At 53.0% G+C, this 13,643-nt stretch overlaps 1 protein-coding gene across 1 annotated transcript; it reads left to right on the top strand.

Moving 5' to 3' along the window:
- Positions 1–1,017: 1,017 nt before the first annotated feature.
- On the top strand, positions 1,018–13,022 carry DCTN6 (dynactin subunit 6). The gene is made up of 7 exons (XM_038399238.2): positions 1,018–1,188; positions 4,144–4,208; positions 6,645–6,750; positions 9,369–9,457; positions 10,258–10,305; positions 11,604–11,746; positions 12,563–13,022. The coding sequence occupies exons 1-7, from the start codon at positions 1,166–1,168 to the stop codon at positions 12,659–12,661; spliced, it is 573 nt and encodes a 190-aa protein (XP_038255166.1). The 5' UTR covers positions 1,018–1,165; the 3' UTR covers positions 12,662–13,022.
- The last annotated feature ends 621 nt before the right edge of the window (positions 13,023–13,643 follow it).

Raw genomic sequence — 13,643 nt, 5'->3', positions numbered from 1 at the left:
GGTCCTGGGGCCAGCCCCCCCCACCTCGTCCCGGCTGACCCCAGCCCCCGGTCCTGCGGCCAGCCCCCCCACCTCGTCCCGGCTGACCCCAGCCCCCGGTCCTGCGGCCAGCCCCCCCACCTCGTCCCGGCTGACCCCAGCCCCCGGTCCTGCGGCCAGCCCCCCCACCTCGTCCAGACTGACCCCAGCCCCCCGTCCTGCGGCCAGCCCCCCCACCTCGCCCGGCTGACCCCAGCCCCCGGTCCTGCGGCCAGCCCCCCCACCTCGTCCCGGCTGACCCCAGCCCCCCGTCCTGCGGCCAGCCCCCCCACCTCGTCCAGACTGACCCCAGCCCCCCGTCCTGCGGCCAGCCCCCCCACCTCGCCCGGCTGACCCCAGCCCCCGGTCCTGCGGCCAGCCCCCCCACCTCGTCCTGGCTGACCCCAGCCCCCGGTCCTGCGGCCAGCCCCCCCCACCTCGCCCGGCTGACCCCAGCCCCCGGTCCTGCGGCCAGCCCCCCACCTCGTCCCGGCTGACCCCAGCCCCCGGTCCTGCGGCCAGCCCCCCCACCTCGTCCCGGCTGACCCCAGCCCCCGGTCCTGCGGCCAGCCCCCCCACCTCGTCCAGACTGACCCCAGCCCCCGGTCCTGCGGCCAGCCCCCCCACCTCGCCCGGCTGACCCCAGCCCCCGGTCCTGCGGCCAGCCCCCCCACCTCGCCCGGCTGACCCCAGCCCCCGGTCCTGCGGCCAGCCCCCCCACCTCGCCCGGCTGACCCCAGCCCCCGGTCCTGCGGCCAGCCCCCCCACCTCGTCCAGACTGACCCCAGCCCCCCGTCCTGCGGCCAGCCCCCCCACCTCGTCCCGGCTGACCCCAGCCCCCGGTCCTGCGGCCAGCCCCCCCACCTCGTCCAGACTGACCCCAGCCCCCGGTCCTGCGGCCAGCCCCCCCACCTCGTCCCGGCTGACCCCAGCCCCCCGTCCTGCGGCCAGCCCCCCCACCTCGCCCGCCTGGCCCCGCCCGCACGGCCACGCCGCCGAGGGGCGGGGGCGAGTGAGCAGCGCGGTCACCTGCGCCGCCCCGGCCCCGCCCCTCTCCCGGCCAGGGAGGCCAATCGAGCGCTGACGCTGAGCGCCCCCCCCGCCCGCCCGGAGCGCAGGCCGAGCAGTCGCTGGCCGATCGGGGAAGATGGCGGAGAGGACGCAGAGCGGGTGAGGCGGGCTGCCGGGTCCCGGGCGGTCCGGGCTTGGCTCCTCCCCCCCCCCCCCCCGCGGCTGCAGCCCTGGGTCTCCCCCAGGCCCGCGCGGGTCTCCGGGCGGGGCGGCAGCTGCCCCGCGGGTTTTCCGCCTCTGTCACCCGGGGCGTGAGGGGACGGATGGGGGGGGTCACACGAGCGGGGCCGGCCTTAGCGGGGGGGTGGGCGGCGAGCGGGGCCGGCCTTAGCCGGGGCGAGCGGCCGGCCTTAGCCGGGGGGGGCCGGCTTGGGGGGGGGCCGGCCTTAGCGGGGGGGGGGGGCGAGCGGGGCCGGCTTGGGGGGGGCCGGCCTTAGCGGGGGGGGGGCGAGCGGGGCCGGCTGGGGGGGGGCCGGCCTTAGCGGGGGGGGGCGAGCGGGGCCGGCTTGGGGGGGGCCGGCCTTAGCGGGGGGGGGGCGAGCGGGGCCGGCTTGGGGGGGGCCGGCCTTAGCGGGGGGGGGCGAGCGGGGCCGGCTTGGGGGGGGCCGGCCTTAGCGGGGGGGGGGCGAGCGGGGCCGGCTTGGGGGGGGCCGGCCTTAGCGGGGGGGGGCGAGCGGGGCCGGCTGGGGGGGCCGGCCTTAGCGGGGGGGGCGAGCGGGGCCGGCTGGGGGGGGCCGGCCTTAGCGGGGGGGGGCGAGCGGGGCCGGCTTGGGGGGGGCCTCCTTAGCGGGGGGGGGCGAGCGGGGCCGGCTTGGGGGGGGCCGGCCTTAGCGGGGGGGGGCGAGCGGGGCCGGCTGGGGGGGGGCCGGCCGTAGCGGGGGGGGGGCGAGCGGGGCCGGCTTGGGGGGGGCCGGCCTTAGCCGGGGGGGGCGAGCGGGGCCGGCTGGGGGGGCCGGCCTTAGCGGGGGGGGCGAGCGGGGCCGGCTGGGGGGGGCCGGCCTTAGCGGGGGGGGGCGAGCGGGGCCGGCTTGGGGGGGGCCTCCTTAGCGGGGGGGGGGCGAGCGGGGCCGGCTGGGGGGGGCCGGCCTTAGCGGGGGGGGGGCGAGCGGGGCCGGCTGGGGGGGGCCGGCCTTAGCGGGGGGGGGGCGAGCGGGGCCGGCTGGGGGGGGCCGGCCTTAGCGGGGGGGGGGCGAGCGGGGCCGGCTGGGGGGGGCCGGCCTTAGCGGGGGGGGGCGAGCGGGGCCGGCTTGGGGGGGGCCGGCCTTAGCCGGGGGGGGCGAGCGGGGCCGGCCTTAGCCGGGGGGGGCGAGCGGGGCCGGCCTTAGCCGGGGGGGCGGCGAGCGGGGCCGGCCTGAGCGGGGCCATCCCCCGGCCCCCACGCCACGGGGGCCCCGCCAGCTAAGTTACAGGCCTGGGCCGCCGGCTCGGGCTTCGGGCAAGGTCGGTGCAGCGTGGGGGTCCGCGGCTGCGTGCTGGTTTTGTGAGCCGGGAGTTTTTCGGGGAGGTGGAACTCGGGGGGACGCAGGAGCGGTCAGGCTCCTGAAAGGGAGGGTGCAGTGGGAAAGCTGGAGAGGGCTTCCTCGTGTCCCTAATTCAAGGAAGATGCTCCTCCCTTCAGGCGGGTCCAGAGAAGACCCCGAGGACTGGGAAACCTGCCTTGCCCTGACAGATGTTGCCAATGGTTTTTTTTTTGGAAAATTTCTCAGTAAAGGGGAGCGCAGGCCCCGTGAGTTGGGGTGTCTGAAGCGCAAGCTGGTCAACGAGAGGTGGTGTTGGGTTGAAGAAACTCGGGGGGGCTTCAAGGCCTTCCTGCTGATGGAGGAAGAAGCGCCCTAGCCAGGGGGCACCCCGTTTGCTTCTCTTTCTCTAAAGATCTGTCCCACCCCGCAGTTCCTTTCCCCTGCCAAGAAAAGGGGGAGGAACTAGACTCCTGCACCCCACTATCTCTCCCATATTAGGGTGTGGGGAAAAGAGAATAATCCAGCTATTATATAAAATCTCTCTTTAAGTGTCCTTAAAAAGAAAAGGAGTACTTGTGGCACCTTAGAGACTAACAAATTTATTTGAGCATAAGCTTTCGTGAGCTACAGCTCACGAAAAAAAGTACTGCTTTTCTTTTTGCGAATACAGACCAACAACGGCTGCTACACTGATAAGTGTCCTTAGACATCCATCCTGTAGGAAATTCCATGGGGTTTTCTAAAATTTCACAGGTTAGACAGCACCTGAACCTCTTTTCCCCCCCACCCCCCACTGTATATATAGATTCTCCATCTTGGTAGAAATTGGGATGGGGAGCCCCAGAGATAAGCACTGCATGGCCTGACATACTGTGTACGTATACTTTTGTTTGGCTGTCCACAGTCCTGCCAACAGATGTGAACTTGTTTCAGATCCATTCTTGTCTTAAAAAAAGAAAAGGAGTACTTGTGGCACCTTAGAGACTAACAAATTTATTTGAGCATAAGCTTTCGTGAGCCACAGCTCACTTCATCTTGTTCACTTTCTTTCCAGTCCTAACCTATCTGTGCGTGCTGCACTGCTGCATTATCACATAACCTCAAGACCTGAATCTGATCAATATTAAATACTATTGCTGTTTCCCATGCCATCTCAATGCAGTCCAGTGTCTCCTTTCTTCATGTGTGAACAAAATGTTCCCTGTAATCACGTGACTCAGATTTTTGGCTCATCTCTGTTTAGTTAGTGCTGCAGAAATCAAAGGAAATGCAAAACAGAATGTTTATGAATTTAGAAAGAGTGGCTATTTTTTATCTTTCAGTTTCTTGGCAGAGTGGGAGATTTTAAAAATTCACATTTAGAGCCCAGAGGATTTTTCTCATTGGTTTATACAGTTGTAAATTGGGACGCTCATGTGTCCCTTTAAATGTGTGTATGATCTTCTGAACTGTGGAACTCAGTGAAAATGTTGAGAGTAGAGGTGCAAGATGGATGGAATCCTTTAGAACAAATCTACCCACTTTTCTTAGGTTTTTTTCTTGGCCTTAAAAAGCATTATGTTTATTTCTTTTAATATTGATTTTTTGGTTGCAGTGTGAAGATTGCTCCTGGAGCTGTCGTCTGTGTGGAAAGTGAGATCAGGGGAGATGTAACTATCGGTAAGAGAGAATACCGTGCTGCTGCTTTTGTCTTGTTCTTCCCCAGAAGCACTGTCCTATTGAATTTGAACCAGTACTTCTGAAAACAGAAGGTAGTGTATGAATTCCCCCATCTCTGGTAGTCAGTAACTACCTAGGATTTAGTGACAGAAGACCATGTGTTTTCCCAGTAAGTTGTCTGTGGAATGTTTAGGCCTCTATGGTGGAAATCTAGCCAAAAGTGAAGACTAGTGGAATAAATTCTGTCTTGGTGTCACTGCTATCAATATTTCCTTTGACACAGTGAAGACCTCGGGAGTGGCACATGCAATCTGACTCACTGTGAAATGCATTAGACATTCTGCCACAGAGCACCCCCTTGCAGTGCCCTCCGAGTCTGAGCTGCTCAGACCTTTACAAAATTCATGAATATATATATATCACTTTAGACCAGTGGTTCCCAAACTGGGGTTCGTGAACCGTTAAAGATGATTCTCGGGAAAAAATTCCCTAATGGCAGACAGAGCTGTCCATAAGGACCCGAGGCAGCACGGAGCCCCTGGACTTCCAAGAGCTAAGCAGATCAAAGGAAGCATATCTATCACAGTGAGGAGATTTAAACTTCAAGACTCCTTATAAGAAATGGAAAGGGAGGTGGATATTTTTTGATGTTTTTAAAATTAAATAGGCAGCTAGTATTGTTTTAAAAATTATTACGAAGAACAAGTTTAAGCTTTGTTAAACGTGCGTTGTTTGCCTGGACTGCTAAAGACCTGAGTGCTTGTGTAGGAGGAACTCTTTGAGTTGGCTTCTTAACTCCCTTCATGCTGTTTCACCTCTGATACTCCTTGATGAAACCTAGGAGCCTTGTCTTCTTACAACATGCTTATTCAAAGTGATACAAGCTACGAAACAGATCTTGGAAGAGTGTTGCTGTTTTCATAATGTAATAAAAATACTGTAATGATAAATAATAAATAGTGTGTAATAAGCATGTCATAAAAACAAATTTTATATTTCCAAGATCACTGCTTTTATAATTTATATTCAGGTAAAGGAGAAAATCCCTGGAAATATTCATTTTTAGGAGGGGGTTCGCGAGACTTGACATGTTAGTGAAATGGGTTCACAGGTTGTTAAAGTTTGGGAACCACTGGTTTAGACTAGAGGGCAATTTAGAAGAAAAGTGGTAGGTTTCAAACTGTGGCTCCACTTTCATACACACCTGCATAATTTACACACAGCCCTATTGAAATCCATGGGACTATTCACATGAATAAAGTTACTCATGTAAGCATTTGCAGGAATGAGAGTTAAATTTTCTTTTTTGTTCTTTATGTTATGGTACCACAGTTTGCATAGTATAAGTAAACCTTTGTTTACTGAAAGTTCAGGATGCATGCACATATCTGCACGAAGTCTGCCTTTCAAGAATTAGTGGGGTTCTGTTGTGTTTTAAATTGGAAACCCAAGGAATGCTGAATTAAACTTGCACTGTCAAACAAGAACTTGAACCCTGAACTCTGGCCCTGTCAAGATGTCAACCTAACACTTCTTCTTGCAGAGTCTCAAAAATTTGCATCACAGAACATTGCTTTTCTCATTTGATTCAGGTATATACATCCCTAGTCCTAAACCCCCAATCCACTCAGCTTCTCTGCAGGCAGATTCCTGTGCATGTGAGAACGGCGAGCAGGGCCTGGTCTTCGATTTTCTCACATTCTCTAATTTCTGAACTGGGCACATGACTCCTGTATATGGAGACATGCCATCTCTGTGTGTAATGGCCACTGGAATTGTAGGGTTCAGTTCTCTATGTATGTTGCTTGGCAGGATTAGGCCTCTAATACAGAGTGAGCAGTTATTGCCTTCAGCATGCTTTTTGCCAATCAGAAACTTGGGCTGAGGGAGGAATCTTGTATTTGTCTGTCCATAAAGAGTTTCACGGAGCTCACCCAATACCCAGTTCAGGTTGTAGTAGTCTAGCTTTCCAGGGGTCACTGATAAAATGAAACTGTTGTGGATGGAGATAGTGGTGTGAGCATATTTATTCAGGCCATAGGTATAGGAGCGGGGCTAAGATTGCTTGGCATTCTTATTTGAGAAGCACAGCCTGAACTGTTTCTAACATTGAGATTTTGTTTTGAATTCTGACATTCTTGAACAATGATACTCATTCGCCAAGTCCAAAGACATACAGGGAGACTGGCGGATCTGGTCCCAGGCCAGTGCCTTAGCCACAAGCCCATCCTGCCTCTCAGTTGAGTTATAATGTATTTTTCCTATGTTTCGGGTAGTCATTTCCATGTCCCTTTCCTTTTATTTCTGGAATTTTTGTGATGTTGAAGCACATATGACACCTCTTCAAATGATTTCCCTGCTTGGGGCCTTCTCTCTGATTTTAGTAATAGTAGAATCTAAACAACTGATAGTAACGAGCTTATTTTGTTTCTACAGGACCTAGGACAGTGATTCACCCTAAAGCACGAATCATTGCAGAAGCAGGACCAATCGTGATTGGTGAAGGCAATCTCATAGAAGAGCAGACATTGATCATAAATGGGTTAGTACAAGGCCATCCCTACCCATACGCAAAGTATGCAGCTGTGTAGGGCACCAGGAAATTTGGGCTGGTGCCCTATGTAGCTGCGTGCTGCTCGAGCCCCTGCTCCTTCGTCCCCATGGCCCCAACCCCTCCTCCACCCCTGCCCCACTTCTTCCCACCCCTGCTCTGCCCTAGCCCTGCCTCCACTCCAGCCCATCCCCAAAGCCTCCGCCCCCACTCCAGCCCTTCCTCTGAGGATTGCAGTAGGGGTCACCTGCCCCGCTCTCACCGGGTGGTGGTAGGTGGAGGAGTGACCCGGCCCCAGCCCCCTTCGCACCGCCGGCTCCTAGCTGTGCCTCCGGTGAGTGCTGGGGGGCGGCTTTCCACCCTGCCCCCCGAGCTGGGGAGCAGAGTGGAGTGGACTGGGGCCGGGTCATTCCACTACCCACCGCCCCGTGAGTGCGGGGTTGGGCTGGGCCTGCCCTGCACTCACCGGGCGGCAGGGAGCCCCAGCCCCAACCCGCTCCACTCCACCAATTCGTCCTGGGGGGGTGGTTTCCTCCCTGCCCCCCAAGCCTGCTCCTGCCCCCCACCTGCGGAGGCCTGGAGCCAGGCCCCACGCACACAGCCCCTTCATGGGGGCTCTGTGTAGAGCACCAGAATGGCTAGGGATGGCCCTGGGTTAGTAAGAATCTTTACAATGCTGTTGAAGGCACAAATATCTATGTTTAATACCATCACTGGCAGTCTCAGCAGGGGGCTCGGGACTGAAAGAACATAGAAGATAGATTATCTCTTAGCCCTAGAATTTGTCCCTCCAGATTGGGGCAGTGAGTGGGAAGCCTCAGCTTTGGCTCCCTGTGTTGTACCTCTTCTGGGCTAAGCAGAGGACTGGAGTTTCCTGAGGTGTCACTCTAATTCATTTACCAAAAGTTGGGATGCTTGCCACAGCTGCATGGTATTAGCTGTCTGGAACCGGTTATAATCTTTGGGGACAGGAGAGAGCTGGCCCAGGTTTCAGTGCAACATTTGGCCTAAAACTCTCTCAACCCAGTACTGCTATCATTGCACACCCTGGTCTGCCCCCCTCCTCAACCACAAGGTCATGTTTACGCAGCCTGAGAGGGAGAGGAACCTTCATCACTGTGCTAGAAACCCAAATTATTCCCATTTGTGCTTGTAAAACACATTTGTCACTTTGTCTAGAAAAAAAAATTTGCCTGCAAAATTCTTCCCTCAGCTTCATGATAAAAATGGGAGAGATGCCGCAGAAACCAGACTGGCAACCCTTTTGAAATAGCTAGCTTAAAATGTTGCAGCACGTTTCTTGAGATTTGTCTAGAGCAGGGGAGGGCAAACTTTTTGGCATGAAGGCCACATCGGGGTTCCAAAACTGTATGGAGGGCTGGGTAGGGAAGGCTGTGCCTCCCCAAACAGCCTGGTCCCCACCCCCATCTTCCCCCTCCCACTTCTTGCCCCCTGACTGTCCCCCTCAGAACCTCCAACCCATCCAGCGCCCCCTGCTCCCTGTCCTCTGATTGCCCCGATTCCTATCCACACCCCTGTCCCCTGACAGGCCCCCCAGGACTCCCATGCCTATCCAACCCCCCCGTCCCCTGACCAACCACCCTCCCCCACAACCTCTGCCCCATCCAACCACTCCCTGTCCCCCGGGATCCCCTGGCCCTTATCCAACCTCCCTGCCCCCTTACTGTGCCGCTCAGAGCAGCAGGTCTGGCAGCCGCACCACCCGGCCGGAGCCAGCCACCCCACTGTGCTGCCCGGCAGGAGCTTGCAATCCCACCACCCAGAGTGTTGGCGGCGGTGAGCTGACGCTCGGGGTGGAGATGTGTGGGGGGGATGACCATCAGGGGAGAGGCTGGGGGCTAGCCTCCCCGGCTGGGAGCTCAAGGGCTGGGCAGGACGGTCCCGCGGGCCGGAGTTCGCCCACCTCTGGTCTAGAGTGTAGGTAGGGCCTTTTGCCTTCATAGCAGCTTTTGCCTTCATAGCAGCTTTTGCCTTCATAGCAGTATGGTGGAGATGCAGTCACACAGCCAAGCTGGGCTCCATAAGTTACTATTGCCTGCTTTCTGTTTCCCTCTGAAATGGCCTCTCTGAGAGGCAGTATAAGGATGTTATGAATTAGGAAACAGTGCTCTTCATCCTTCTCTGTGTTCTCAATATTTCATCATTACTGAGATTCAAAAACTGACTTTGAACTTGCTGTGTTGAATTTGAGGTTCGTCTCAACCCTTACAGCAGGCTTGAGGTCAAGACAACATTTTACAAAACTTTGGAAGCTCGTTAGAAATGTTTCCATGGTTATTTAAAGTTCCAGTTTTTCCATCTCTCCTTCCTCTGCTCTGTTTGTATCTTAAGCAGGATTCAGTGACTGCATGAGAATCTAGAAACTGACTAGTCTCTCTTCATTGTCCAGGCTGAGAGAAATGCACAAGTAAACCAGCAACCTTTAAAAGTTTAAAATTAAATGAGATTGTTTAAATGTGTAGGATTTAATAATCTAAAATGCTGTAGAGATTTTAGGAAAGGACGCTTTTTTTCCTTTCACTTGATCTCTAAGGAGACTCTACCCTTTGAAGGTCAAGTTCTAAATGTATTCTTCAATCCTCTTGTAGATATCCTGAAAATACTTCACCAGACACGGAAGAGGTGGAAGCAAAACCAATGGTCATTGGCACCTATAATGTTTTTGAAGTTGGCTGTTGTATCCTTGCTAAGCAGTGATGTAAAACGCAAACTTGAACACGTTAGTATTCTATATTTTCAAAGCACTGTACAAACGTTAACTAGCTGTCATTCCGGTCTTGTGAGGTAGTGAACTTTTATTCCCCTTTTACAGAGGAGGGGAAAAAGGACACAGAAAAGTTAAGTGACTTGCCCAAGGTAACACAACAAGTCAATGGGAGAACAAGGATTAGAATTTGGGGCTTTGAAGTTCCTTCCTCAGTCCATTAGCTCATGTAGCATCTCATGATGATCTGCCTATCTCTGACTTGTGTTCCAGGGGTTTTGTTTGTATTCTGTGTCAGTCCTTACATATCTATTTTTACACCAGCGTTGAAGGATCTGGAGACAGTTTGTGTTCAGTCAGAAGAGGGCGACTCTTGTGGTCTGAATTTGAAACTCAAGTTAGTCATTTGAAAATACCCATCTTTATATGAAATAACATGGGGGCTTTATAGCTTTCAGGACACAGGAAGCACAAGATCTTTCTGGATTCAATGTGACTAAAAAGAAAAAGGTGAAATATTAGGCAGTAGTAATTTCCCACACGTTGTCAAACTATAGGCCTTTGTGTGTGTCTTGTTGGTATACAATAGCCATAGCTTCAGTGTCCTGCCTAAGCAATGAAAATCAGTGCAGGACACACACGCATAGGTCCATGAGCACCTTCCTTACTGGGTTGTGGGTTTGTTTTTGAAGGAGGGGTTATGTGGGTATTTGTTGTTGGGCATTTGAGACACGGCCTTAGAATTACATATTTTCTTTAACTATAACTTGTAGGTTCACAAGCAATGAAAATGGGAGATAACAACGTAATTGAATCAAAAGGTAAGTGTTACTAGTTGTGTCTTAATGCTGAAATCATCAGACACTTCTTTGGCAGGTTTGATGCCTGTTACATTATGTTGTGTTCTGTTAAAGCCAGGGGGTTTATGTACTTGCTTATTGCATAAGATCTAGTGCAGCATTGCATCATCATCATCTGTTGTATCTTCTCTCAGGCCATGTGTACAGCAGGAGGGAAAGGGGAAAAGAGGTGGTTTTTAACATGGTAGCTGGTCAGTGTAAACCCTGATGAGGAAGCTGACCAAGCAGCATGTGTTAAAACTACAACTGCCTTTGTCTGCACTAGAATTGTAACATGTTGGTGTTAACACCACACCTTTTTTCCCAGTGGACTATCCCCTACCCTTGAAGGGGGGTGGATTACATTATTGAATGGCTTATGCCATCTCTAACACTTGTGATTCCAGTCAATTAGCAGCATTCCCATTTGAAAGCACAGAGCCCAGCAATTTGAAAGCAACGTTTAATTGGCCTTAGAAGTGGTGAAGAGGGACTGAATGCAGGCAGTGACGTCCGTTCCTGCTGCAGAGCTACTGAATTGGGATCAAAAGAGTTTCAAGTGCATTTTCTAATGACTTTGACTTTTGGATGTTAGTCTATAAAAGCTAAATTTCTGTTGCTTGAACAGCCTGCATGCACGTCTCCTGATAATTACACCGCTATGAAACGGAGATTGGTAACCGAGGGAGAAGTGGGAGTGATATTAAGATTAAGTTGTGCTGGGAGCCAGAACACACCCTGGCTCTGCCCAGGATTGGGGAGGGGCTCACAGATGGCATGAAGCCAGCTGTGCGGCATTCCCCCTCTTAGGTGCTGCAGTGAGTGCACCTCACAGGATTATTGGCTCACTCCAGAGCAGCTGTGTGCACACTCAGTAACTGAATACAGCTTCCTCCCTGTGAGACTGAACTGATATACAATAGATTTGCTTTGCATGTTGTGTAGAGAATCTGTGACAAGGTCGCCGCGCAGGGAAGGTTTTACTGCACAATCGGAAAAGGAAGTGGCTGAGTTGCCTCGAGAGACCAGGGCATGGAAGTGAAAGCAGTGTGTAGTTACGTGAAGGGAATAGGGTGGGAGGCAGGTCTATTGGAGCAGGCATGAAGGCTGGTAGAAGTCAGGATAGAGAGGGCTGGGCAAGCGAAAGGAGTGTTTGAGACCAGGATGGCAATTTGAATGTGTGTGAATATTGCCCGTCCTGGATCGCAGCACTCTGGGTGCTTTGATTGTCTCTGCCTCCCCTTTCCAGCCACGGCAAGGTTTTTTTCTCTGTTTTGCAGCCGTTGTTGGTCGGAATGTGATTCTGACCAGTGGCTGCGTCATCGGGGCCTGCTGCAACATCAACACACATGAAGTGATCCCGGAGAACACCGTGATCTATGACGCAAAGTGCCTTCGCCGAGTGCAGACCGAGCGGCCACAGGTGGGTATGCTGTACTGCCAGGGCATGCAGTCTGCCGCTCCTCAGTGAGCCCCGCTCCATAGCGATTCATTTCCATTCATCTGAACCAGGCACACTACTCCAGGGGAGAGAAGACCTGCTAAACATGTGATCCAGGAGGGGGAAGCAAAGGCTGGGAGCCAGATTTGCAGAGCTTTCTTCCAGCAGGAAAACAGTGCGTCACTCCAAAGAATGGCCATCCTTAGCAACCTTGCATAGTGGTCCCCTTTGAGGTTCACCATTCTGCTCTTCCGGAAGCACATTTAGTTTTGATGGCTTTTTAACCAACTATACTCTGGTCCTTCCCTGGGAGCTTCAATTTAATTTCCTTCCATGCAGTTGGTTTGCAGTATATCAGACTTTGAAGGCCTGTCACCTAGGAAATATCTGGAGTGTATCTCCCCCTAGCTGCCCAATAGAGTGTAAACATGTGCCTTGTGCACTCAGGTTAGGCTTCTGTGCATATGCCCCGTTACATGCCTGTTTAACCGTCCATCTTTTTGTCTCCATAACTTGCAGTGCTATTATACTAATCCAAGTGCCTTGGCCTGGGAGCGCTCTAAAGCATGTGAGTGTCCAGGTGCCTTGGCTTTATGCAGATTGGTGCCAGTCCTACAGTTGGCTCTGCACTGCATCGAGGTGGAGTGCTGTGCCATCTGTGGAGTCTGCCCATACAGATCTTGGGGCAGGATTGGGGTCTAAATTAGGTGACTTACAGAGCCAACTCCACTGTGTTTAACATGCCTTTGTTTCTTACCCCTTGCCAGTGCTTGTCTAATTATATGTTGTTCCTTGTAGCCACAAACACTGCAGCTGGATTTCCTGATGAAAATCCTGCCAAATTATCACCATCTAAAGAAGACCATGAAGATGACATCTACTCCTGCAAAGAGCTGAGAGTTTCCCCCCAAGGTACCATGCCCTCATCTGCAAAAGGAGTTGATTTGGGAATTTCTCCTCCATTTCTAGCACTCCATACACACATGTAGCTGATCTTTCCTCATGCATTCCATCTGGAGAAAACGGTTTGTTTGTTGTTTTTTACTATTTATATTTAGTAAAATATCTGGATCTGAAGTCTGATTGGCGGTTGCCTTGGTTATAATATTATACACAATTCCTTCTGGATAATGTTGTCACCAGTTACTCTTGTGATGTAGGACAAAAATTGTCTTTCAAAAGGACACAAAAGTGGCGGATGATTAAAAAATATTTCACAGCTTATTTTATGCGATTAATAAAGATGTTACCTTCCCAACTTTGTGATTTTCATGGTCCTATTTCATCTTGAAGACTTTCAGCCGATATTAATGTCAAAATGACGAGAGGCATCCTGGCCTAGCAGGGAGAGCCAATAATGCCGGTTCTTATTTACTGGTGTTATGTTAGCACCTCCAGGGGCCCTCGGTTTATAATCTAAGTAAAGTTTATAGTCTAAATAGATTAACTCCTGTACTCTTATCTCAGCTCTGACATTGCCCGGTGGGGGTTGGGGTGGGGGTGGGAAAGGCACTTAGCTTGCCTAGTGTTTGTGGATGCATAGCACTATGTATGAGCATTAGTGTTCTCTTCAGATAATGCACAGTTAAGAGAAGTCAGTGGAGGCAGCTCCTCCATTTATTTATCTTGATGCTGCCCTGACTCTTATGGCCTGGCAGAGCCTCGAGACCTCTTCTGTTCTAGTGGGGGGAGGGGGGCAATGGCTGGCAAAAGGTAATTTTTGAAAGGTTTCTGTTGTTTGTTTTAGATTTCAGAACTTTCAAAAACATTGCTCATTCAGTTTTCAGTCTTTCTGAAACAAAACCCCATCACAGATCCTTTCTGATTGAAGATTTAATACCTTTGTGTTAAACTGTGTTTTATCACCCTGGAAAGCAGT

This window comes from Dermochelys coriacea, chromosome 4, assembly GCF_009764565.3.
Source record: "Dermochelys coriacea isolate rDerCor1 chromosome 4, rDerCor1.pri.v4, whole genome shotgun sequence".
In the NCBI taxonomy this organism is placed as follows: domain Eukaryota; kingdom Metazoa; phylum Chordata; order Testudines; family Dermochelyidae; genus Dermochelys; species Dermochelys coriacea.
Note: the sequence above shows the minus strand (reverse complement) of the source record. Positions and strands in the feature narration are given on the sequence as shown.